This window comes from Somniosus microcephalus, chromosome 3 (genome assembly GCF_052327205.1).
Source record: "Somniosus microcephalus isolate GS21.2 chromosome 3, FLI_Smic_1.0, whole genome shotgun sequence".
Classification (NCBI taxonomy): domain Eukaryota; kingdom Metazoa; phylum Chordata; class Chondrichthyes; order Squaliformes; family Somniosidae; genus Somniosus; species Somniosus microcephalus.
The window spans coordinates 93153407-93178041 of NC_140989.1; the positions used below are offsets into that span (position 1 = coordinate 93153407).

At 45.0% G+C, this 24635-nt stretch overlaps 1 protein-coding gene across 8 annotated transcripts in view; it reads left to right on the forward strand.

Moving 5' to 3' along the window:
• eml6 (EMAP like 6) overlaps positions 1-24635 on the forward strand; it is an 844856-nt gene that overhangs the window by 261833 nt on the left and 558388 nt on the right. For all 8 annotated transcript variants that reach the window (XM_085981352.1, XM_085981349.1, XM_085981353.1 and 5 more), the window contains 2 exons: positions 8705-8840; positions 10102-10303. In XM_085981352.1, the coding sequence (XP_085837478.1) occupies positions 8705-8840; positions 10102-10303 (338 nt within the window). The remainder of the gene's footprint in view (positions 1-8704; positions 8841-10101; positions 10304-24635) is intronic.

The window sequence follows — 24635 nt, forward strand, 5'->3', positions numbered from 1 at the left end:
TCTCCCATCCCCTTCTCTCTTCCCTCCACCCCTGCTACCCCTTCCCCTCTCCTCCCACGTCCTCCCTTCCCTCTTCCCCTCTTATTTCCTCGCCCGGCGCTCGTCCCTCCCTTCTTCCCCTTCCCTCTCCTCCTTATCTCCTCCTGCTGATGGTTCTTAAGGGCCAACAGCAGTTTGGATCCCATTCGGGCGTGATAGGCCCTGCTCCCCCCAATACTGCCAGATCCCAGCAACTTCCAATCGACCCCAGGATCTTTCTCCTCAGATCATTCCTAAATCCTGTGACTTCTTCTCGGTGCTCAGAAACCCTAGACTACATTGCCATGCTCCCTGATCCAATAAACCTGAGAACTCCCTCCTTACTGCTCTCAGATCCCGAGCCTACCCCCAGTGTTGCTCAAAACTCCCACCAGTGTTCCTCGAACCTCCCTCTCCAGTGTTACTGGAACTCTGCTACCTTCCTGCCAGTGCTTCCAGACCCTGGGAGCCCACCTCCAAATACAGCTAGACTTTGACCAGATCACAGTACTGTCAGATGCTAGCAGAAAGCAGTGCTCATAGGGAGCATATCACAGGAAATTCCAGGTCCACATCTTGTGATTTTCCACCCATGAAAGTTAATGGTCTGAAAATCACAAGTGTTTCTCCCCGCTAGGAATGTGGAATCAACCATTTTATATCCTATGATGACAATGTTCCATGTACAGAATTTTAATGAAGGATTACAGTCTTACTTTAGCGTGTGGCATTAGAGCAGGATCAATTCAATTGCATGGCCCAATCAGTTCCTATAATAACACTACAGTAGAAAATCAAATTAGTGTGAAACACTTGGACACAATTTCATGTGAAATAAAATAAAACAGGAAAATACAGCTGATCAAACAGTTGGACTAGATTAGTATCTTCTAGCATATATGGTGGTATCCAAAATGATCAGCGGTAATGGCCTAAATTAAATGCACAACAGGACTTTGACGTTCCAAGTACTGTAAAGCTTACTCTCAGAGAGAGACCTTAGTTAAGGGGCCTGAGTCAACCTGTCTAGATATTTAGCTGCACAGTGCCTGTTCTTTGGGTGCTTAATGGTCTCCTAAGCCTCCAATATGGTGGGTAGGAAGCGCATGCTCATTTGGAGCAAGAAGTGCATATTGGTAAAGACCAAAAAATTGGCGTGCAGTGCCCATGCCTGAAACAGGCATCAGGCCCTTTGCATATGTAAATAACACCAGTTTGAGGCCCCCACTGCAAGATTAGTTTGCCCTGAGGCAGCCGGCACCGTCTGCACTCAGGTCTTAAAGGGATCGTGTGTTAGGCCGCAAGTAATAAGTTAAGAATTTACTTACCTGAATTGCCCCTCTCAGTTAAAGAACGTGGGCCACCGCAGCCCTGCGCTCCCGATTGCCACCGCTACCACCCCCCCAACCCTGTAGCCATTTCTTCCTGACCCGATCGCCCCCCTTCCCTGGTCCCCTTTAATGACTTATCTGCGAACTGCCGCTGGCGTCACATCGGCCTGATTTTCCATCCCACTTCGCCGGTGAGCTGCCTGTTATTGTGAGCAGCTTGCCAGCTCGATGGTAACGAGGCCCAGGGCCCAATATTGGGTGCACCTCAGGCCTCACCATTCAGGCACAGGGATTGATTCCTGTGCCCCCCGCACCCAAAAAATAGGCGTGACCGAATATATAGGCTTAGTCCTCTGAATGGTACGATGTTTTAAGCAGGGCCAGCACCACCCAAGTCAGATAATAGAGGTTTCTTCTGGAGTGGCAATGGACTCGCTGAAACTTACCTATAATGCTTAGGACCATCCATGGCACTAGGTGGAGCAGGCTCCTTAGCACCAATTGACAGCGGAAAGACTCTTTCCTTGTGCCTCTGCAGACCTTGGCACTGGTTGGATGCTGGAGTGTCTTCCATCAGGCCAGGAAACGAAAAAACATCAGCATATCAGTTTGAAAACCTAACTATTTTAAGAATCACCGATAAGTTGAAAGAATGACCTACAAATATAAACATTTTACAATGATTTTTTTCAATCTAACAGTCCATCATTTGTAAACAAAAATACTAGAGTTAATTAACAGGACTTCTATAAAATCTAATCTTCCTCACTCCTGAATGAGCCATGGAACATTGCATTGTGAACTTGAAGACATTCTGGATGAGACACAGGTTATATGCTTGCTCCCCCAGCACAAAAAGTCTCCAATGCGGTGTGCTGCTTTGTTCTTCACTCCAGATACTTTCCATCTACACCTACATCAATCACCTGGGGAAAATCACAAGAGGGGTGGCTTTGCTTTAAGATGTGTTGACCTCATGACATTGAGGATATGAACCACATAATTTTACAACTCTGTACATAAACAGAGCTAGATCCACGAGACAGCACTTTGTTTTTACCAACATTTGCCAGTCCCACTGCTGCTAGTTGTGCTTTTTGTTTTCTGTGAAATATTTTCATCTTTGGTATTAGCTGGGACAATGTTTTTATTTGCAATTGATCAATTCTGTTATGTCCATTGGAGTGGGATTTAAATACAGCATTAGGTGCTCACAGGCATTCTTAGTTGGAAGATCAGCATTGAAGACGACACCTCAAAGTGTCACATTTGTCTTGCTCTCCCAACCTGAATTAAATAAACCAATGGAACTATTCGAAGAAGAGTAAAAGAGTTCTCCCAATGTCCTGGCCAACATTTATTCCTTAATCAACACCTCCCAAAACAGATTAACTGGTCTTTTATCTCATTGCTATTTGTGGCACCTTTCTATTTGCAATAGCAAAATACTGCGGATGCTGGAAATCTGAAATAACAACAGAAAATGGTGCAAAGCAAAAGGAGATGGTAATGGCACAAGTTAAGAAACAAAAGATGACTGGATGAGGTGTAAATGGCAACGGCAGAATCTTCGTAACTTGTCCCATTACCATCTCCTTTTTCCTTGCGCCATCATCCCTTTTGTTTTTTTAATCTTTCCTGCCTTCCATCCTATCACAGACCAGCCCTTTTGTTCTTTCCTCCCCTCCCCTTTCCCTGCCCCTACACTTGCTTAAAAGTCTCTACTACTTTTTCCAGTTCTGATGAAGGGTCACAGACCTGAAATGTTGGCCCGTATCTTCCGATCCCTTCGGGTGTGTACGAGCTGTGTACACACCCGTAGGGACCTCGCAAGTGCAAGAATCCTCTTGACAGATCGGATGCCTGCCCTGGAGAAGGGCCTCTGCGGGTGGAGAGATCCGCTTTCTGCAGGACCTCCGCTCGCTGAAATCCTTTAAAAATCTTACACCTAGTAAAAGCAGGCGTACGGCCTGCTTTTACCAGCATAAGAGTTTAAAAAGTAAAAAAAAAAAAAAAAATTTCACTCATTTATAATTTAAAAATACTTTTTTTTAAAAGTACGTTTATTTTTAGCCCCGTAAAAAAACTTTAATTTTATTTTCAAAAAATAAAATTTTTGTTTAAAATATTTAATTTAATGTAATTTTAGCTAATTTTAAAAACATGATTTAAATTTTTTTTTTTTAATGTTTTGATGTGTTTTTGGAGTGATCTCCATTCATACTTTTGATGGGTCTAAGCTGAGAGACCTGTCAAAAGTATGAAGACAGGGGGATTCCCTTCTTTCATTGGTTCCCCATGGCCCACGTGATCCCAGGGATGCTTGTGAACTGCATGTGCCCCTGGGATACCTGGGCCCTGCGCATTTCGTAGTGGAGAGGCCCAGGAGCGGAAATGTCTGGACTGGGATTGTGACTCACTTGTCAAGGTCTACCATGTCCTTAGATGGGATCCAACCAGGAGGGAGCTTTCTCCAAACACTCACTGCCCTTCTCTCCTGCAGACCCACCAAGCACCTAGATTGTTGGCTATCTTCTTCACCTCCTGGGTTAGTCTGAGTGGGTTGTTGTAGCAAATTGCCTGGAAGACTGCTGACTGCTGTACACAGTGGGCTTCTCATCACCATTCATCCTCCTCATTGCAAGTTTTTAAGGTTTACTGTTCTGGGTTGCAGATATTCCCCTTTGGGCTTCCCTTTGTGTTGATAAAATGGTCAAAGCTTCCATATTGCAGTTCATCATCGCCACCAGGATATTTGCCAACTCCACCCAAAGCAACCACCTTGGCTCCAAAATGGCTGTCAATCCAGGTCAACATGGAACCCCAACAGGATATGGTTCAAACTACAGAACCAATCTACTGACAACATAATTCTTCTCACAAAGGAGAGAACAAAGAACGGAGCATCCTTTGAGTGGCTTCTTTAACAGTTGCAACTCTATTGGTCGGAGTATAAATCAGGAAGTAGTTGGGGCTTGTAATAAGGGAACAGCTATAATCATGGGAGATTTTAACTTTCATATTGACTGGACAAATCAAATTCGGCAGGGCAGCCTTGAGGAAGAGTTCATAGAGTGCATTAGGGACGGGTTCCTTGAGCAGTATGTTACTGAACCAACCAGGGGGCGGGCAATCTTAGATCTGGTCCTGTGTAATGAGACAGGATTAATAAAAAATGTCCTAGTAAAGGATCCCCTTGGAATGAGTGACCATAACATGGTTGAATTCCAAATTCAGTTGGAGGGTGAGAGAGTTGGATCTCAAACCAGCGTACTAAGCTTAAATAAAGGAGACTATGAAGGTATGAGAGCAGAGTTGACTAAAGTGGACTGGGAAAATAGATTAAGGTGTAAGACGGTACATGAGCAGTGGTGTACATTCAAGGAGATATTTCATAACTTTCAAGAAAAATATATTCCACTGAGGAAAAAGGGGCGTAAAAGAAAAGACAGCCATCCGTGGCTAAGTAAAGTAATAAAGGACAGTATCCGACTGAAAACAAGGGCATATAAAGTAGCCAAATCTAGTGCGAGGATAGAAGATTGGAAAGCATTTAAAAGCCAGCAAAGAATAACTAAAAGATTAATTAAGAAAGGGAAGATAGATTATGAAAGTAAACTAGCAAAAAATATAAAAACAGATAGCAAGAGTTTCTACAGTTATATAAAAAGAAAAAGGGTGGCTAAAGTGAATGTTGGTCCCTTAGAGGACGAGACCGGGAAATTAGTAGTGGGGAACATGGAGATGGCAAATACGCTGAACAAATATTTTGTATCAGTCTTTACAGTAGAGGACACTAAAAATATTCCAACACTGGACAAACAGGGGGCTATAGGGGGGGGGGGGGAGCTAAACACGATTAATATCACTAAGGAGATGGTAAGATAATGGGACTTAAGGCGGATAAATCCCCTGGACCTGATGGCTTACATCCTAGGGTCTTGAGAGAAGTAGCGGTAGGGATTGTGGATGCATTGGTGGTAATTTTCCAAAACTCCCTGGATTCAGGAAAGGTCCCAGCAGATTGGAAAACTGCTAATGTAACGCCCTTATTTAAAAAGGGAGGTAGACAAAAAGGCTGGAAACTATAGACCAATTAGCCTAACATCTGTGGTTGGTAAAATGTTGGAGTCCATCATTAAGGAAGCAGTAACAGGACATTTGGATAAGCATAATTTAATCGGACAGAGTCAGCATGGTTTTATGAAGGGGAAGTCATGTTTGACAAATTTGCTCGAATTCTTTGAGGACGTAACAAACAGGGTGGATAAAGGGGAACCAGTGGATGTGGTGTATTTGGACTTCCAAAAGGCATTTGACAAGGTGCCACACAAAAGATTACTGCACAAGATAAAAAATCACGGGATTGGGGGTAATATACTGGCATGGGTGGAAGATTGGCTATCTAACAGAAAACAGAGAGTGGGGATAAATGGTTCATTCTCGGGTTGGCAATCAGTAACTAGTGGTGTTCCGCAGGGGTCAGTGCTGGGACCCCAACTCTTTACAATCTATATTAACGATTTGGAGGAGAGGACCAAGTGCAACATATCCAAGTTTGCCGACGATACAAAGGTGGGAGGGAAAGCAGTGACTGAGGAGGACATAAAAAACCTGCAAAAGGACATAGACAGGCTAAGTGAGTGGGCAGAAATTTGGCAGATGGAATATAATGTTGGAAAGTGTGAGGTTATGCACTTTGGCAGAAAAAATCAAAGAGCAAGTTATTATCTAAATGGAGAGAAACTGCAAAGTGCTACAGTACAAAGGGATCTGGGGGTCCTGGTGCATGAAACACAGAAGGTTAGTATGCAGGTATAGCAGGTGATCAGGAAGGCCAATGGAATCTTGGCTTTTATTGCAAGGGGGATGGAGTATAAAAGCAGGGAAGTCTTGCTTCAGTTATACAGGGTACTGGTGAGGCCACACCTGGAATACTGCGTACAGTTTTGGTTTCCATATTTAAGAAAATATATACTTGCTCTCGAGGCAGTTCAGAGAAGGTTCACTCGGTTGATTCCGGAGATGAGGGGGTTGACTTATGAGGAAAGGTTGAGTAGGTTGGGCCTCTACTCATTGGAATTCAGAAGAATGAGAGGCGATCTTATCGAAACATATAAGATTGTGAGGGGGCTTGATCGGGTGGGTGCGGGGAGGATGTTTCCACTGATGGGTGAGACTAGAACTAGGGGGCATAATCTTAGAATAAGGGGCTGCCGTTTCAAAACTGAGATGAGGAGAAACTTCTTCACTCAGAGGGTGGTGAATCTATGGAATTTGCTACCTCAGAGAGCTGTGGAAGCTGTGACATTAAATAAATTTAAAACGGAGATAGACAGTTTCCTAGCTGATAAGGGAATTAGGGGTTACGGGGAGAGGGCAGGGAAGTGGACGTGAGTAGGTTCGGATCAGCCATGATTCTATTGAATGGCGGAGCAGGTCCGAGGGGCCGTATGGCCTACTCCTGCTCCTACTACTTAGTTCTTTAAGACTCCTTTAGTACCATATTCTGTGCCACTGTAAGGCTGTCCCACCATATGGTTAGCTTGATTAATATTACATCTGTCTTTTCTGCACTGATCAACCCAAACAACTCTGTCTTAGTGCAGATACCAATTGATCCCAGCTTTTATTTTGTGAGAAGCAAGTGGTTGCTGTGCGGAAAGGTAAATAGATTTCCTCGTCTTCATAGAGGCGGAGGCATACATGTGGGACAGGCTCTGACACTAGGGATTCTGTGAGAAAGAGAAATTACATATCGCATAATAAATTTAGCATTGGATTGTCTCTTATGTATTTAAATACCAGGGCTTTGGATATTTTTTCTTACAGCACTTTGAGAGCTTTCAACCACAATATGAGCCTGTGCTATTTGCAGAATTTCCCAGTGTGCAAACTGCACATTTTGAGCATATGCATTTATCAGAATTTCCCAGTGTGAAATGTGTGCATCAATGGGAATTAAAGAGTGAGACTCTGAGAGTTTCTTTACTTTTTTTTCCAAAAGACAAAAGAAACTGGTGATTGAATGCTCAAAGCTTTATTTCAAGCAAGCCTGATATTTATTTACATTTTTTAACAAGTCAATACTCGTGTACAGAAGTAGCTGTTATCATGGTTTATTTGTTGACTATTAGAAAATAAACCAGAGATTATTTATAGAAAATATATTGCTGTTGATAATTTAGTTTAAAAACCTCTCTCTTCTGAACCATTTTTGAAGTTTAAAGATTTTCAAATATATAAAATCTTGGTAACTTGATTAGGAACATCTGAGCATTTTATGAGCTATCATTTGCTCATTTATGGAATTTTATGTTTATTAAAGACTGTATAAGTCAGCAAACTCACTAATAATGCACTAAATTTTCCAATTTTCCTGGCACACATTGGGAGCATTTCAGGAATTTGCATGCCCCAGCATGTGACTTTCTACCATCAATTTTAAAAAGAGAAAATTTATAGTTAAATGCTTTAAGGCAAGAACATAAAGATAGGAACTGGTTAATGACGGGGAAACTTGTGGGGAGAGGTATCGGAAATGTGCATAAGGGGCTGCGGATCGATCGGAAATGGAGGCTGACAGGTGCAAACATGGAGGGGGCCGTTGAAGTCTAATGCTTTGCAAGGGGCCAATGGCAGTATGGATCCCATTCTCCTGGCCTTCAAGAGTGTTTGATTCTGCTCACCGAAATGTGTTTTTTTTCTCCAAATGAACTATTCATTATTCCCTTTCTAGGCTTTCCTTTGGGGTTCCTTTTGCTTTCTTGGTTCACTTTAATTGTCCTTTGTTTTCTCCACTTTATTTTTCTCTGTTTGGGGCTGTCCATACTGAATTTGTTTTTATTCTTTTCTGATAATGATGAAGTTCAATTCACGTATTTCTGCCCTGCCACTTTCGCATCTTTTGGAATTCTGAGACCTCTCACCATTTTCAATATTTTACAGATTCATATGTCTACTCCAGGATAAGATCATCTAACATCAGCTGAGGTCTACAAGTGCTGTAGATGCAGAGCAGTGGCAAATTAGATGATTTGAGTCCTTGTGTTTTTGCTAATTAGCATGTATAGTGTTTATAGTTTGGCTAATAAGGCATAGTAAGTAATCTTGAGGTACAAGTTTATAGGGTAAATTCACTGATACAGGACTGCTGGGTGGGGAGAGGGGCAGAGGATTGATGTTATTGTTATAGTGGTATCTCCAACCCGGGTTCCCTTTGAGCATTGCTCCCTGCTGGTAACGCAGGATCAGTGAATTTACCATTATGTGTCAAATATAGTTGTGTGACATTGCAGTTTAAATTATCTATTATGTAAAGTGCCTACTCAGTTTAATTTCTTTTATCTTGGTAGGCAGGCATATTCAGTATGTACGTCTGTGAAGAAGGTTTTGCTACTGGCGGGAGAGATGGCTGCATCCGACTATGGGACACTGATTTCAAACCGATCACAAAAATTGATCTTCGGGAGACTGAACAGGGATACAAAGGTATTGCATTCTTCTATCGTGCTAAGTGCTGGTGACCCTGTGCTTTAAAATATGACTTAACTAAATTTTCAGTGCACATGGGTCAGGGGGTCAAATATCTGGCACCAGCAGTTTTGAAAGGGTTGTTGGGCACCCTTAAAGGGAAACCACTTCCAAATTTGAAAAAATGTCAGAAGCAAAGCAAGAACATTCCAAGATTCTCCTTTAGAGATGCTACTGCAGGAAGCGTTACAGAAAGGGCCACTCTAGCACAAACTGTCCATAATTCAGCAGCAAGAATTACTGTATTTACTAAGATATACAGAAGAGGAAATTATTTTGAGATTATGGTTAAGGCACATTGCAAGGGCAGAAAAGAAAAGAGTGCATTCTTCTACATCTAGTCAACAACAACAACTTGTATTTATACAGTGCCTTTAACGTAGTAAAATGTCCTAAGGCGCTGCACAGGAGTATTATAAGACAAAAAAATTTGACACCGAGCCACAAGGATAAATTAGGTTAGGTGACCAAAAGCTTGGTCAAAGAGGTAGGTTTTAAGGAGCGTCTTAAAGGAGGAAAGAGAGGTAGCAAGGCGGAGAGGTTTAGGGAGGGAATTCCAGAGCTTAGGGCCGAGGCAACAGAAGGCACGGCCGCCAATGGCTGAGCGATTATAATCAGTGATACTCAAGAGGGCGGAATTAGAAGAGTGCAGATATCTCGGGGGGCGGGCGGGAGGTGTGGGGTGGTTGTGGGGCTAAAGGAGATTACAGAGATAGGATAGGGCGAGGCCATGGAGGGATTTGAAAACAATGATGAGAATTTTGAAATCGAGGCACTGCTTAACCGGGAGCCAATGTAGGTCAGCAAGCACAGTGGTGATGGGTGAACAGGACTTGGTGCGAGTTAGGACACGGGCAGCCGAGATTTGGATGACCTCAAGATTACTATGCCTTATTAGCCATACCATGCCTGAGTTGGCAGCGCACTGGGTGACCAGTGGAAAAAGCGTTTTATTCCCCACACTGGCATTCCTCTCCTCGATAAGAAAAAGGTCGTTGTCACAAATTTCATGAATCTTCCCAAGATATTCTTTCAGGGAAGGTTCCCTCACACATTCCTCAATGCATCACACCCCCAAACAATGGGCACTACAGAGCCAAATTTAGCCAAACAGTTACTGTTCTAAATTTATACAAGTTTCTTTTTGATATTCATCTGCATAATTGTAGTGCCAAAGTTTTCCTTATCAATCACTTTGCTTTCACTTTTTTTTAAAAAGGTTTGTCTATCAGAAGTGTTTGCTGGAAAGCAGACCGTATTCTAGCAGGAACCCAGGACAGCGAAATATTTGAAGTGATAGTTCGAGAACGAGATAAACCTCTCCTGATAATGCAGGGCCACTGTGAAGGGGAGCTCTGGGGGTTGGCAGCCCATCCTAAGAAACCATTGGTTGTCACAGGCAGCGATGATCGATCTGTGCGGTCAGTGTCCTTTCATACTTCGGATTTCCAGGGCTTGTTTTATCTTCCATGATGATACTGTTTTATTTTTGTATTGAATCTGTTATTAGGAAAGAGAGTACCATTTTCCACACATTTATTTTCCAGTCATCCTTAATAAAACCAAAATATCATTGTTATGTTACTCGTACATTAACTGATTTACATAGTAAAACAATGGTATGAACATAAGGCATGCAATATTTCTTGGGTTATAGAATCTTGTCTTTTAAGTATGCCTGATATCTGGTACAAATTTTCTCATCAATATCTAAAATGTTAATTTAACGGTTTGTGTTTTGGTAGCCCAATTTCTAATATGCTTTTCAATGGAAAGAAGTGGATCATCAAATGTAGACAAGATATTGCGCTGGGGAACAAGGGGTAGAAATTCTTCGCGCCCATTTTCGGGCATGGAGGAGGTGATGTGGCCGCATCACATGCCCGAAATGAGAGGCCTAAGACCAGCCCGAAATGAGAGGCCTAAGACCAGCTCAAAATTGGGCCTCATCATTATAAATTGGGCGAGCTGCCAGAGTCTGTTGCCTCACTGGCAGCTGCCTGAAGGTAAGTCCCGCGGCGGTCCGGGGTATGGAGCGACAATGAAGGGGGTGCGATCGGAATACTCATTTTCATATGTAAGGGTCCTAATACCGTTATGGGGAGCTACCAGGAACACCTGAAAATTGCCCAAACCAATACTGGGTCGGACATCTTTCAGGCGTCCTTTTGGCACGGGTCATTGGTTCCTGTCGCAAAACGGGTGAAAGAAGTACCAATTTCTACCCCAGTTTCCAACATTGTATTAAAAAAAAAGCTCCTGCACAATTACCATTATCAATGATTTTGATGCATGCTTTTGTTGCCTCTCTACCCACCATGAAATAGCATCCTGCATGATTTGGAATTTCAACTGTACCAGATAGGAACAACTCCAAAGAATGAAAATCATAAATCCAGACAAAGTCTAAAAGTAATAGTTAACACCACCCTGTGTGCGAATATAAGCACCAGTTAGAAGCAGTGGCACTGAGTCTCAGCTGAGTTCAGACCACACCTTTGCCCTCTGATGTTTTGTCCCCATATGATTGCACTACTGGGGTATTGTTTGAGGTATTGGTACCAACTGGCACCAATCAACTTTTAAAAAAAAGTAAGATTTTGTTCAGCCTTCTGACACCACCAAAAACAGATAATCTGGTTATTTGTTTCATTGTTGTTTGCGGGACCTTGTTGTGTGCATATTGGCTGCTATGTTACCCTGCATGCCAACAGTTACTGCAATTCAAAATACTTAATTGGCCGTGAAGTGTTTTGGAACATCCTGATGTCGTGAAAGGCTCTATATAAATGCAGGAACTTTCTTTAAGAGGCATTTGACAGCTACCTTTACAGTTACTGGACTTGTGGTGCGAAGATGCTGGCCTTTAAGCGTTCGAGCACTGCATTCAGTTTTGGACACAGAACCTCAGGAAATATATTTTGACCTTGGCAGGAGTACAGTGCAGATTCACATGAATTATACCAGGGCTTAAAGTGTTAAATTATGGCATAAATACTTGGCTTATATGACCTTGAGTTTAGAAGTTTGAGGAGTGTTTAAATGATGAAGGAATTTGATAGGGTAGAGACAGAGAACTATTTCCTCTGGTGAGGGAATCTAGAACCAGGGAGAACAATTTTAAAATTAGAGCTAAGCCATATAGGAGTGAAATCAGGAAGCACTTTTTCACATAAAGGGTAGTGGTGATCTGAACTCGCTCCGCCAAAAGAATGTGGTCAATTGAAATTTTCAAGACTGAGATTGATAGATTTTTGTTAGATAAGGGTACCAAGGGATATGGAGCAAAGGCTGGTAAATGTAGTTGAGGTACAGATCAGCCGTGTTCTAATAGCTCCTATTTTTATGTTGTATGCTTTTAGCAAGTGAAGTCAATGGAAATGAAAATCGGGAGAGATGTATAGCAGGCAGCTGATCCAATAGCATCCATTTTACACTAACGCCCAAATTCCAAATTTCCCCAGGGAATCAAGGGTCAAATGCATTAGTACAGTAAGCTTGGCCACAGTGGAGCTGACGAGGAGCAAAGATAGACAGGCGACAGGGAGCAGGAGAAACAGGAGAGGAGAAGCAAGCAGGGAGGCAGATCTCTTTGGGCAGATTATTATCTGAATGGCAATAGATTGGGAAAAGGGGAAGTGCAACGAGACCTGGGTGTCCTTGTGCACCAGTCGCTGAAGGTAAGCATGCAGTGCAGCAGGTGGTTAAGAAGGCAAATGGTATGTTGGCCTTCATAGCGAGAGGATTCGAGTACAGGAACAAGGATGCCTTGCTGCAGTTGTACAGGGCCGTGGTGAGACCACACCTTGAGTATTGTGTGCAGTTTTGGTCGCCTTATCTGAGGAAGGATGTTCTTGCCATGGAGGGAGTGAAGCGAAGATTCACCAGACTGATACCTGGGATGGCAGGAATGACGTATGAAGAGAGATTGGGTCGATTGGGCTTGTATTCGCTAGAGTTTAGAAGAATGAGAGGGGATCTCATTGAAACTTATAAAATTCTAACAGGACTAGACAGACTAGATGTAGGAAAAATGTGAAAAGTCACACAACACCAGGTTATAGTCCAACAGCTTTATTTGAAATCACAAGCTTTCGGAGCGCTGCTCCTTCGTCAGGTGAAGTGAAGAGATGCATATAGGCACAGCATATATAGTCAGAGAAAACTGCCAGATGATTACAGGTAATCTTTCTAACTGCCCTTTATCCCACCTCGGCAGAGAGATAATCACAGCAATCAAAAGTGTGGATGGTGTCCAAACAGGTCAGTCAGGAAAACATTACATCAAAGAACAATGAGGTGGGGTCACCAGGGGTCAAATGTTGCAGATACTGGGGTCTGTATGAAAAACAAAAAACAAACAAAGAACAATAAAAAAAAAGATTTTTTTTGCTGGAAATCACAGCAGGTCCGGCCGCATCTGTGTAGAGAGAACAAGCCAACGATGACTCGAGTCTGGAGGACTCTACGTCAGGTGGGGTTACATGTAGCGTGACATGAACCCAAGATCCCGGTTGAGGCCGTCCTCATGAGTGCGGAACTTTGCTATCAGTTTCTGCTTGACGATTTTGCCTTGTCGTGTGTCTCGAAGGCCGCCTTGGAGAATGCTTACCCGAAGATCGGAGGCTGAATGTCCTTGACTGTTGAAGTGTTCCCCGACTGGGAGGGAACACTCCTGCCTGGCGATTGTTGTGCAGACACTTCAGTTCATTGTTCTTTGATGTAATGTTTTCCTGACTGACCTGTTTGGACACCATCCACACCTTTGATTGCTGTGATTATCTCTCTGCCGTGGTGGGATAAAGGGCAGTATTCTCTGACTATATATGCTGTGCCTATATGCATCTCTTCACTTCACCTGACGAAGGAGCAACGCTCCGAAAGCGTGTGATTTCAAATAAAGCTGTTGGACTATAACCTGGTGTTGTGTGACTCCTCACATTTGTCCACCCCAGTCCAACACCGGCATCTCCACATCATAGATGTAGGAGGGATGTTCCCGATGGCGGGGGAGTCCAGAATCAGGGGTCACAGTCTAAGGATAAGGGGTAAGCCATTTAGGACTGAGATGAGGAGGAATTTCTTCACCCAGAGAGTGGTGAACCTGTGGAATTCTCTACCACAGAAGGCAGTGGAGGCCAAAAGGCTTTCGATAAGGTCCCGCATAAGAGATTATCGTGTAAAGTTAAGGTACATGGGATTGGGGGCAAGGTATTGACTTGGATAGAGAACTGGTTGGCAGACAGAAAGCAAAGAGTTGGAATAAACGGGTCTTTTTCCAAGTGGCAGGCAGTGACTAGTGGGGTACCGCAGGGATTGGTCCTTGGACCCCAGCTATTCACAATATATATTAATGATCTAGACAAGGGAACTAGATGTAATAGCTCCAAATTTGCAGACGACACAAAGCTGGGTGGGCGTCTGTGCTGTGTGGAGGATGCCGAGAAACTCCAGGATGATTTGGACAGGTTGGGTGATTGGGCAGAAGCCTGGCAGATGCAATATAACGTGGATAAATGTGAAGTTATCCACTTTGGTGTCAAAAACAGGAAGGCAGGTTATTATTTGAATGACAATAGATTTGGAGAAGGGAAGTGCAACGAGACCTGGGTGTCCTTGTGCACCAGTCGCTGAAGGTAAGTATGCAAGAGCAGCAGGCGGTTAAGAAGGCAAATGGTATGTTGGCCTTCGTAGCGAGAGGGTTTGAGTACAGGAACAAGGATGTCTTGCTGCAGTTGTACAGGGCCTTGGTGAGACCACATCTTGAGTATTGTGTGCAGTTTTGGTCGCCTTATCTGAGGAAGGATGTTCTTGCCATGGAGGGAGTTCAGCGAAGATTCACCAGGCTGATACCTGGGATGGCAGGAATGACGTATGAGGAGAGATTGGGTCGATTGGGCTTATACTCGCTGGAGTTTAGAAGAATGAGAGGGGATCTCAGTCTAAGGATAAGGGGTAAGCCATTTAGGACAGAAATGAGGAGGAATTTCTTCACCCAGAGAGTGGTGAACGTGTGGAATTCTCTACCACAGAAGGCAGTAGAGGCCAATTCTTTAAATATATTCAAGAAGGAGTTGGATATATTTGTTAAGGCTAAAGGGATCAAGGGGTATGGGGAGAAAGCAGGGATAGGGTACTGAATTTGGATGATGAGCCATGATCGCATTGAATGGCGGAGCAGGCTCGAGGGGCCTAATGGCCTACTCCTGCTCCTATCTTCTATGTTTCTATGATCTTCTCCAACACCTTGAGGACAAGAGGACAGAGTGGAAAAGCACACAGGATCAGTACAGGTTGTCCTGATTTCCAGAAAACCTGAAACGATAGAGCAATCCTATATTGGCTTTGAAAGCTATGTTTTTCAAGTATTGAACAGTGCTTGATCAATCTTACAGGATGGATCATTTCTCTCAATTATTGGGTCAGATTTTTCATCCAGACTAAAAAAATTACAGTTGAGGGATCCTTTCTTAAATCAAGATTAGTAGTTGACATCCTTTTTTTTTTATTCGTTCCTGGGATGTGGGCGTCACTGGCAAGGCCAGCATTTATTGCCCATCCCTAATTGCCCTTGAGAAGGAGGGGTGTGCCGCCATTTCAGAGGGCAGTTAAGAGTCAACCACATTGCTGTGGGTCTGGAGTCACATATAGGCCAGACCAGGTAAGGACAGCAGATTTCCTTCCCTAAAGGACATTAGTGAACCAGATGGGTTTTTACGACAATCCAATAGATTCATGGTCACCATTACTGACACTAGCTTTTTATTCCTGATTTATTTAATTAACTGAATTTAAATTCCCCAGCTGCCGTGGTGGGATTTGAACTCACATTTCCGGATCATTAGGCCTCTGGATTACTGTCCAGTAACATAACCACTATGCTACCGTATCCTATAGCTTCTCAAACTTCAGCCTATATATGGTTTATAATAGAAAATGGAAAGAAGTTTGTACAGGGGTTCTCCTCTAACAATGTCATTCCTCCCTTCTGTGATGTAACAACAAAAACAACAACAGCTTGCATTTATATAGTGCCTTTAGCATAGTAAAACATCCCAAGGTGCTTCACAGGAGTGATTATCAAACAAAATTTGACACCGAGCCATGTAAAGAGATATTAGGACAAGAGGTAGGTTTTAAGGAGAGAGAGGTATAGAGGCAGGGGAGATTTAGGGAGTGAATTCCAGAGCTTAGGGTCTTGGTAGCTGAAGTCACGACCACCAATGGTGGACGAACAAAATCGGGGATGCGCAAAAGGGTAGAATTGGAGGAGCGCAGAGATCTCGAAGGGCTGTAGGGTTGAAGGAAGTTACAGAGATAGGGAATGGAGAGGCTTTGGAGGGATTTAAAATGAAGAGATTTTAAAATCAAGGTGTTGCTGGACTGGGAGCCAATGTAGGTCAGCGAGCACAGGGGTGATGGATGAACAGGACTTGGATACGGGCACCAGAGCTTTGGATGAACTCAGGTTTACGGAATGTGCAAGTTGGCAGGCCTTGTCAGGAGAGTATTGGAATAGTCGCGTCTAGAGGTTTTCAGCAGTAGATGAGCTGAATCAGGGTAAGACGAGTGATGTTACAGAGGTGGAAGTAGACTGTCTCAGTGATGGAGAGGATATGGGGTCGGAAGCTCAGCTCAGGGTCAAATAGGACGCCAAGGTTGCAAACAATCTGGTTCAGCCTCAGATAGTGGCCAGGGAGAGGGTCAGATTTTGTGGCAGGGACCGAAGACAATGGCTTCAGTCTTCCAAATATTTAATTAGAGGAAATTTTTGCTAATCCAGTACTGGATGTCAGACAAGCAGCATGACAAATCGGATGCAGTGGAGGGATGGAAAAAGGTGGTGGTGAGGTAGACTTGAGTTCCGTCAGCATACATGTGGAACCAGATATTGTGGGATGATGTAGCTGAGGGGCAGCATGTAGATGAGAAATAGGAGAGGGCCAAGGATAGATCCTTGGGGACTCCAGAGGTAACGGTGCGGGAGCGGGAAGTGAAGCCATTGCAGGCGATTCTCTGGCTAAGACCAGATAAGTAGGAATGGAACAAGGCACGGGCAATCCGACCAAGCTGGACTACGGAGGAAAGGCATTGGAGGAGGATGGTGTGGTCAACCGTGCCTGGTGAAACTCACTCCTTCCAAGGAGAGATCACTGGTCTAAATAGTAAGGTCAGATTTTTCATCCACACCCAACAAATTTATAGTTGACAACCTAGCTATTGAGAGCGATCCTTTCTTAAATCAAGATTTACCATCATTAGTGGTTGACTTCCTTATGGCTTTTCAAATTTCAGCCTATATGGTTTATAAAAGAAAATGGAAAAGGTTTGTACAGTGGTTCTGCTCCAACAATGTCATTCCTCCCTTCTGTGATGTTTTATGTCATGACTATTTCTGCATTTCATGATACATTTGCTTTTGCTCAATGAGGGTTATCCACTGCTATCTCATTTCATGCAGGGATTTCAAACACTGTCTCCAAATCATCATCTCTAAACCCTTCCTGGGACCTTAGTTTAGTTCTATAAAATTTGATAGATGCCCCGTTTGATCCAATAGTGAAATTCCTCACCTGGAAGAAAGGTGGTCTTGTAGTTTTGTTTTCAGCATGAATGAGGAGTGAGATTCAGGCACTGTCATCAATTGTCCTTTATATTATTTGACATTTTGATAATTTGTTATTGTGTACTAACCCAAAATTCCTGCTGCAGGTTGTTTTCTGACTTCCATATATATAAGGAAATTGTCTTCCAAATTTCAACCTAACTCTTTACTAGGTCGAGCCCGGTAGTCATCTTTATTTCTTCAACCCTCAACAGCCTTTGCCGTGTTACATTGGATGAACTAAGTCATTGTGTGACTCTAACAAACCATTAAGGCTGGTTTGGAAGAAAAAATGGCGACTGCCTTGCTTCCGCCCGCTTTGGGCGGGTCCTGTGGAGCCATTTTGGGCAGGTTGGCAGCACTGCCGTTGCCTGCGCTCGCTGCAGATATTTAGACAAGGCAGATTGTGTCGTCAGTGACGGCAACGCTAATTTGATACACGCTTTGCCATTTTCGACTTCGCTGCTCCATTTAATGCCCTCTCGTAATCACGACCAGCTGACCATGCGTTCAGCAGCAGGAAGTACCCCCCAGCAGCGCTATTTAAAGGGATCATCAACAACCTGCAGCTGACTTGCTTTTTCAGTTCTACTGGCTCTGTAAGTTTGTGCAACTGTTTGGAGCTTTCTAGAGTTGTTTAAAGTTGCTGAGGTGACAGTGAGTGTTGCTGCAAGTGGAGAACACCTTGTTTCTCATTTAAAGGGTTCTGCTCACACCACTTACTCCCAGTCATGGGGGCTCTACTTGCAGTTCCCCTTGCGCTCGGGTGTGATGGAGATGGAGCGGAGGCAGCGAAGAAGAGGACAAGATGCTCGCAGAGGGAGGAGGAAGAGGGGAGGGAGGGCTCTCAGCAGGAGACCTTACCCACCTAGGGTCTTCCCCCTATCTGCACCTATGCCAGGAGCAGTGTATTAGGAGGCTCCGCTTCACCAAGGAGGTGGTCACATAACTCTGACAACTCCTGCAACCAGGCCTGCAGCCTCAGAGCAGGGCCCTCAAAGTCACTGGCCCTCAATTTTTTCACCACCGGTCCTTCCAGTCTGGTGCAGGAGACATAGCTAACACCTCTCAGTTCGCTATCCATCACTGCATCCGGGCGGTCACAGAGGCTCTGTACTCCAGGAGAAGGGACTTCATTGTCTTCTCTCTAAACAGAGAGAAGCAGGAGGAGCGTGCATGTGACTTTGCCAGGATATCTGGCTTCCCCATGGTGCAGGGCACCATCAACTGCACACACGTGGCTTTGCGGGCACTGCATACCAATCCTGAGATGTACTGCAACCACAAAGGCTACTAATTTAATGTGCAGTTGTGCGACCATGCCCAGTGCATCATGATGGTGAATGCCTGGTATCCTGGCAGCAGTCATGCTGCCTTCATCCTGCGCCAGTCCAGTGTGCCAGCAATCACCTAGCCACCACATCGAACCCTAGGATGGCTGCTTGGAGGCAAGGGTTATCCGCTCTACACCTGGCTGATGACTTCCCTCCGCAACCCCACCACTTGTGGCCAGCACTGATATAATGACAGCCATGCTGTCACATGGAACATTATTGAGCAGACCACTGGGGGTGCTAAAGCAATGGTTCCGCTGCCTTGACCGCTCGGGAGAAGCCCCCCAGTACACGCCGGAGCGGGTGTCCCATTTCGTGGTGGTCTGCTGCATGCTTCACAACTTGGCCATCATGAAGCAGCCCTTGCCACCACGGGTTTCGGAACCACCTTTAGGAGGAAGAGGAAGGCAGCAGATTCCTGTTCCGGACGGGCTGTCCGTGAGCGCCTCATCAGACTCTGGTTCCAGTGAATGAAACCCCAGATCCCCGTTGCTCACCACTTCCCCATCTTACCATCCCTCTGTCACGGAACATCACCGCCCTCCTGGGCACAACTCTGATGACAGCAACCACAAAACACACATTTCAAACATAATTTATAAATTTATCAAATGCAAATCAAAAGAACAAAGTCAACTAATCACTCTTGTACATTCCCTTAGTGTCTGTCTTTCATGTACCTTTTCCTACTCTAGTGCTCCTATGAAGTTTTCCCCCCGTGGCTGCTGCACGGCTGGTGGAAGGCTGCTGACTTTCAGTGGGGGAGACTGCAGATGGCTTTGCAGGACGACCTCGAGCAGCTCTGGGCCTAGAAGGCCCAGCTGTGGACTGCACCACCTCGGCATGGGCGGCAGCAGTCTGGGCTGGTTGGCTAACAGCAAGAGCACTGGTAGAGTGGCAGTGGTGGGAGTAGGAATGCTGTCATCCTGAGAGAAGACAGCAGGTTCTTGCTCCACAGAGCCACTGCCACTCCCCCGGGGCGGCGCCTCAGTATTCCTAGCCATTTGTTGGGGGACAGATTACTGGAGTGCTGTGAGACCCTGCAAGCCTTTTTCCACACTCGTAAACCCAGCCACAATGGCAGTAGTCTGAGCTTCCACTGCAGCACTGAGACGTTGGGTCGCTTCCGCCTGTGCTGCAATGGAAGCTGCGACATCACCCATCACACGCAGCATCATGGCTTGGTCCACAAGGTCTCCCATGGAGTTCCCCATCATTTTCATCTGGAAATCACGGGCTCCAAGGTCTGCGCAAAGCCCTGTGCATGTTGGAGCCAGACTCCTCTATGCTCCTTGTATCAAGAGGCTCTCTGGTAGGCTTGCCATTGCACCAAGCATTTCTGTGTGCATTCCCATCACCCTTCTTCTGAAGGCTGCCCCATCAAGGTCATCATCTGAGTCTTGTGCAGCAGAACTCGTGCGCAAACTCGCCCTCCGGATGGCTCTGTTCACAATGACAATGAGGTGCTTCTGCAACAAAGCTCCGCCCCTTTAAGTAATGCAGAGAGCCTAGGCCGAACTTTATTGGCCAATAGACTGCACCCGAGATTGGCTCCCCTGTTCAGCGCTAAGCCAATCACCAGTACTGCAATCATTATAATGAGCAGGCAGCATGAATTTTGCCTGCTGCCTGCTCCACTTTGAACGAGCGTGGGCACATTGCGCTGTGCGATGCCCGTGCCCATTTTCGGGCCTTATCCAATTTTTAGGCCTTTCATTATTATAGCCTCAATCAACGTTCCCGTTAAGGTGGCCGCACAGTGGTTTGGAGGTCACACGCAGGCCGCTCAATGGCTTTACAATTGAAATAGCCACACATGCGCGAAAAATTGAATGGGCCGCGCAGCCAGTTAAAGGGCCCGCGCACCAAAAAACAAAATTACAGGGAACATTGGCCTTGATACTCTGGGCTAACAGGCCATCAAGTTGTGGCTTAATCAATGTTTTGTTGAGTATATCGTTCACTTCTTCTTAGGCAGTCCCTCGGAACCAAGGATGACTTGCTTCCACACTAAAAATGAGTTCTACGGTGACTGATGAGTCCAATGCGGGACCTACAGTCTCTGTTACAGGTGGGGCAGACAGTGGTTGAAGGGGCGGGTGGGTGGGGTGCTTGGGTTGACGTGCACTCCTTCCGCTGTCGTTCACTGGTACCACGGTAATGACAGGAACTCTGCAGGAATAACAAAGATCCAGTGCACCTGCTCCACAGCTACTTCTTGCGCAGCAGTCAAACAAGTATCCCTTGATAGCATTTGCCATGTGGCGACATAAAGCATCTGACTCAGTTTTGCCAAGATCTACTGCTTAGGTTTAGCCAGATGGTCATGCACATCTTGCAGATCACTTAACAGCTGAATTGCATTATTTCCCCATGATAACTCCCCTCCTTCTGGTTCTGCACTTGGTATAATCTTTGTCTTTCTTCCACGAAGCATCTTACACACACTGCACGCCCATCCATCTGAGTTCATGAGGGAGTAAAAATGGGATCATTTTTATAAATTCAATCTCCTGACACAAATGGATGGAAAGATCAGCAGGTTCCACTGACCTTGATACCGAAATTTCCGATAGTGCTTCTGTTTTGCACCAGGGGTACAGAATAATAAAGTTAACCTAGTTTTTCAAGCAAAACACCCACGGACAACTCAGAATCTTTTATATGGTACAGAGTAGGAAGGGTCACTTGAGGTCACCTCAGACTTACTGATGTCAGACTATCACTAGAATCTTAAAGGGAGGTTGTGTCTCTTCATGATTATTCCCAGAGAGCATGTCCTATTACATCCCAGTGGTATGTAGAGGAAGCTTCTTAGAAGAAACATGAAGATGCTGCCAAAGTAGATTATTTCTTTTTATATAAAAATAGATTTGAACATGCATCTTTAATGAACAGTTGGATAGCAAAGTAGATAACATCTAATATGCGCATCATATGTTACATGATATCAAATGATCGAGTATACCTATGACTTTAAAAGTACTAGCCCAGTAATTGATGCTACCCTTTAATATATTTAGAAGAGTAACTGTCCCAATAAAATGTAGGCCCAGAACCTCTGGTGGAGGGCTTTTTGGGGATGCATCAAGGGCGGGACAGAACTTTCAACCACCACACGTATATGGATCCCCAACCCAATTTCAGATTCCAAGATCAGTAGCATTTCCATATGCCTGCTGGGTGCTCATGGCATTTATGGCATGCTCTCTCAGTTGGGGTAGGGGTGTACCTTGCCTCGGTGTAAATGAGCCCAGGGACAAGAAGGGACCGAATTAAAAGATTTTCAATGCCCCTGTTACACTATTAGCAATGTTGGACTCTAGGGTTGCACAGATATCCCCAGTGCCCAGCATTCATGCAGGCAATGGTGTGAAATACGTGACATGCCAGGTTCTTATAACTTTTCCCACCCCTCAAAAATTCCAGTGGTAGTTGTGCCTACCTGATAAATAATGGAACTTTTGAGGGTTCTTGCATTACATTGCTTTTTCCGCTCACAAAGTCTCAGAATTTCGGGCTTCGTGATTTGTTATTTTCCTCTTGTGTGATGAGATATTTTTCCTTTAGAAGAGCACCTTTTGTGATTGCAATATTTGAACACAGCCAGCAAAGTTTGTGGGCATAATGCCAAGAGCAAAATAAAAATGTGTGAGAGAGCGACACTGGATTTGGATGTAGGATTTTAACAACTGGGAAGGAAGATCTTTTCAGTGGAGAGCGGTGTTACATTGTTATAGTATCACATCGTTAAATGGAACTACTTTGGTATGGAACTACTTTGGTATGGTGTAGTTATATTGCTATGTGGCACACTGTGCACGGGCAGTGCACAGTGCAGCGTCGGACATCTTGTATCACTCCGCACCATGCGGCAAGACTGTAACAAAGCAAAAATACAGCTGAGTAAAAGCACTAACTAAAAATGAACTAAAGTGTCTGTAATATATATAGTATAAGAACACAAAGAGACACAACAAGCGGGAAGGATTTCTGTGTAAGGGACATCAGGTCTGAGACCATGTCATTTCTAGCCAGAAAGGTGTGTAGAGCAAATTACAAACTCTGCCAAAATACCACCATCAGAGGCTATCGATGAAAAATTAAAGATTTCTTGATAAACATAGATATTTTGTTAAATACTGTAACAGAATTTAAGAGTAATGTTTACTGTATGAATCAGAGTTCTCATAATTTTGAATTTTGTTTGAACCAATCATTTTTTCCTCTGGCAACTATTGGTGCTAGATTACTATTGGTTCTGGTAGTCTAGGCATAGTTCTGTGTGAGAGAGTGACACTGGATTTGGATGTAGGATTTTAACAACTGGGAAGGAAGATCTTTTCAGTGGAGAGCGGGAAGGATTTCTGTGTAAGGGACATCAGGTCTGAGACCATGTCATTCCTAGCCAGAAAGGTGTGATAGTAATTATAGTCATTCTGTCTGAACCACCTGGTGGATTAGACTTGGAAAAGGCATATGGAAACAAATTTGCTCATGAAAATGAGAGAGCATCCAGTTTCTAAGCTAAAGGAGTATTTGTTCTGGAGAAAAAGCATGCAAGTTGATTGTTTCCTGGGGAGCCAAAGAGGTCTACTTTTTTGGAAATCCCAATTCTTGAATATCTGTTGAATGACTTCTGAATGGGTTTTCCATTCATGGAGATACACAATGAAGCAACTCAACGTGTTTGCAGTCCTGTTGTTAACTTTTGTCAAATTTTGGGTAGAAAGATGTTTTGATGCAGACACCAAAAGATTAAATGCCCTATATCTAGAAAAAGTCTGACATCAGGTTCCTTCTTGCTTGTTGGATAACAGGCAACTGATGGGTTGTCTGTTCAAATATATACTGATTTCCTCAGGGTTAGAGGTTGGAAATGATGATGGGTCAGCGCCACCTCTTTGCCTATCAAACGATTGATGTGCCATTTCGACAGGTCAGGATAACAGTTGCTCTACAAGTAATTGTGATGGAAATACGCACTCCAGCTTGTCATGGAGGCATCTGTTCCGATACCCAGGGGAAATAAATTCAAGGGATTGTCTTCAGGACATTGTCCCCCTGCGGTCACCATATGAGCTGCAGGGCTAATGCTTGATTAATATTTACTACATAGACGTGGTCCACTGTTGGTGGTGGGAGAGCGGGGGATGGGGCGCGATGCGATGGGAGGGCGGGGCTCCGGAGAACGGGAGGGCGGGGCTCCGGAGAGCGGGAGGCCGGTGCTCGGGAGGGCGGGGGGTGGGGCTTGGGACATCGGGGGCGGGGCTCGGGACATCGGGGGCGGGGCTCGCGACATCGGGAGATCGGGGGACGGGACATCGGGGGCGGAACATCGGGAGATCGCGGGGCGGGACATCGGGAGATCGCGGGGCGGGACATCGGGGGGCGGGAGATCGGGGGCGGGACATCGGGGGGCGGGGCTCGGGGACTCCCTTCCTCCCCCCCTCCAACCCCCTCCCTTCTCCCCCCCTTCTTTCCCCCTCCCCCATTCCCCCCTTCCCCCTCCCCCCCATTCCCCCTCTTTCCTCCCCTCCCTTCCCCCCCTCCCCTCCCCGTTCCCCCCTCCCCTTTCCCCCCTCCCCTTCCCCCCCTCCTCCCCCCAGTCGCGCTCTCTCTTTCCCCGTCGCGCTCTCTCTTCCCCCCAGTCGCTCTCTCTCTTCCCCCGTCGCTTTCTCTCTTCCCCCCAGTCGCTCTCTCTTCCCCCCAGTCGCTCTCTCTCTTCCCCCCAGTCGCTCTCTCGCTTCCCCCCAGTCGCTCTCTCGCTTCCCCCCAGTCGCTCTCTCTCTTCCCCCCCAGTCGCTCTCTCTC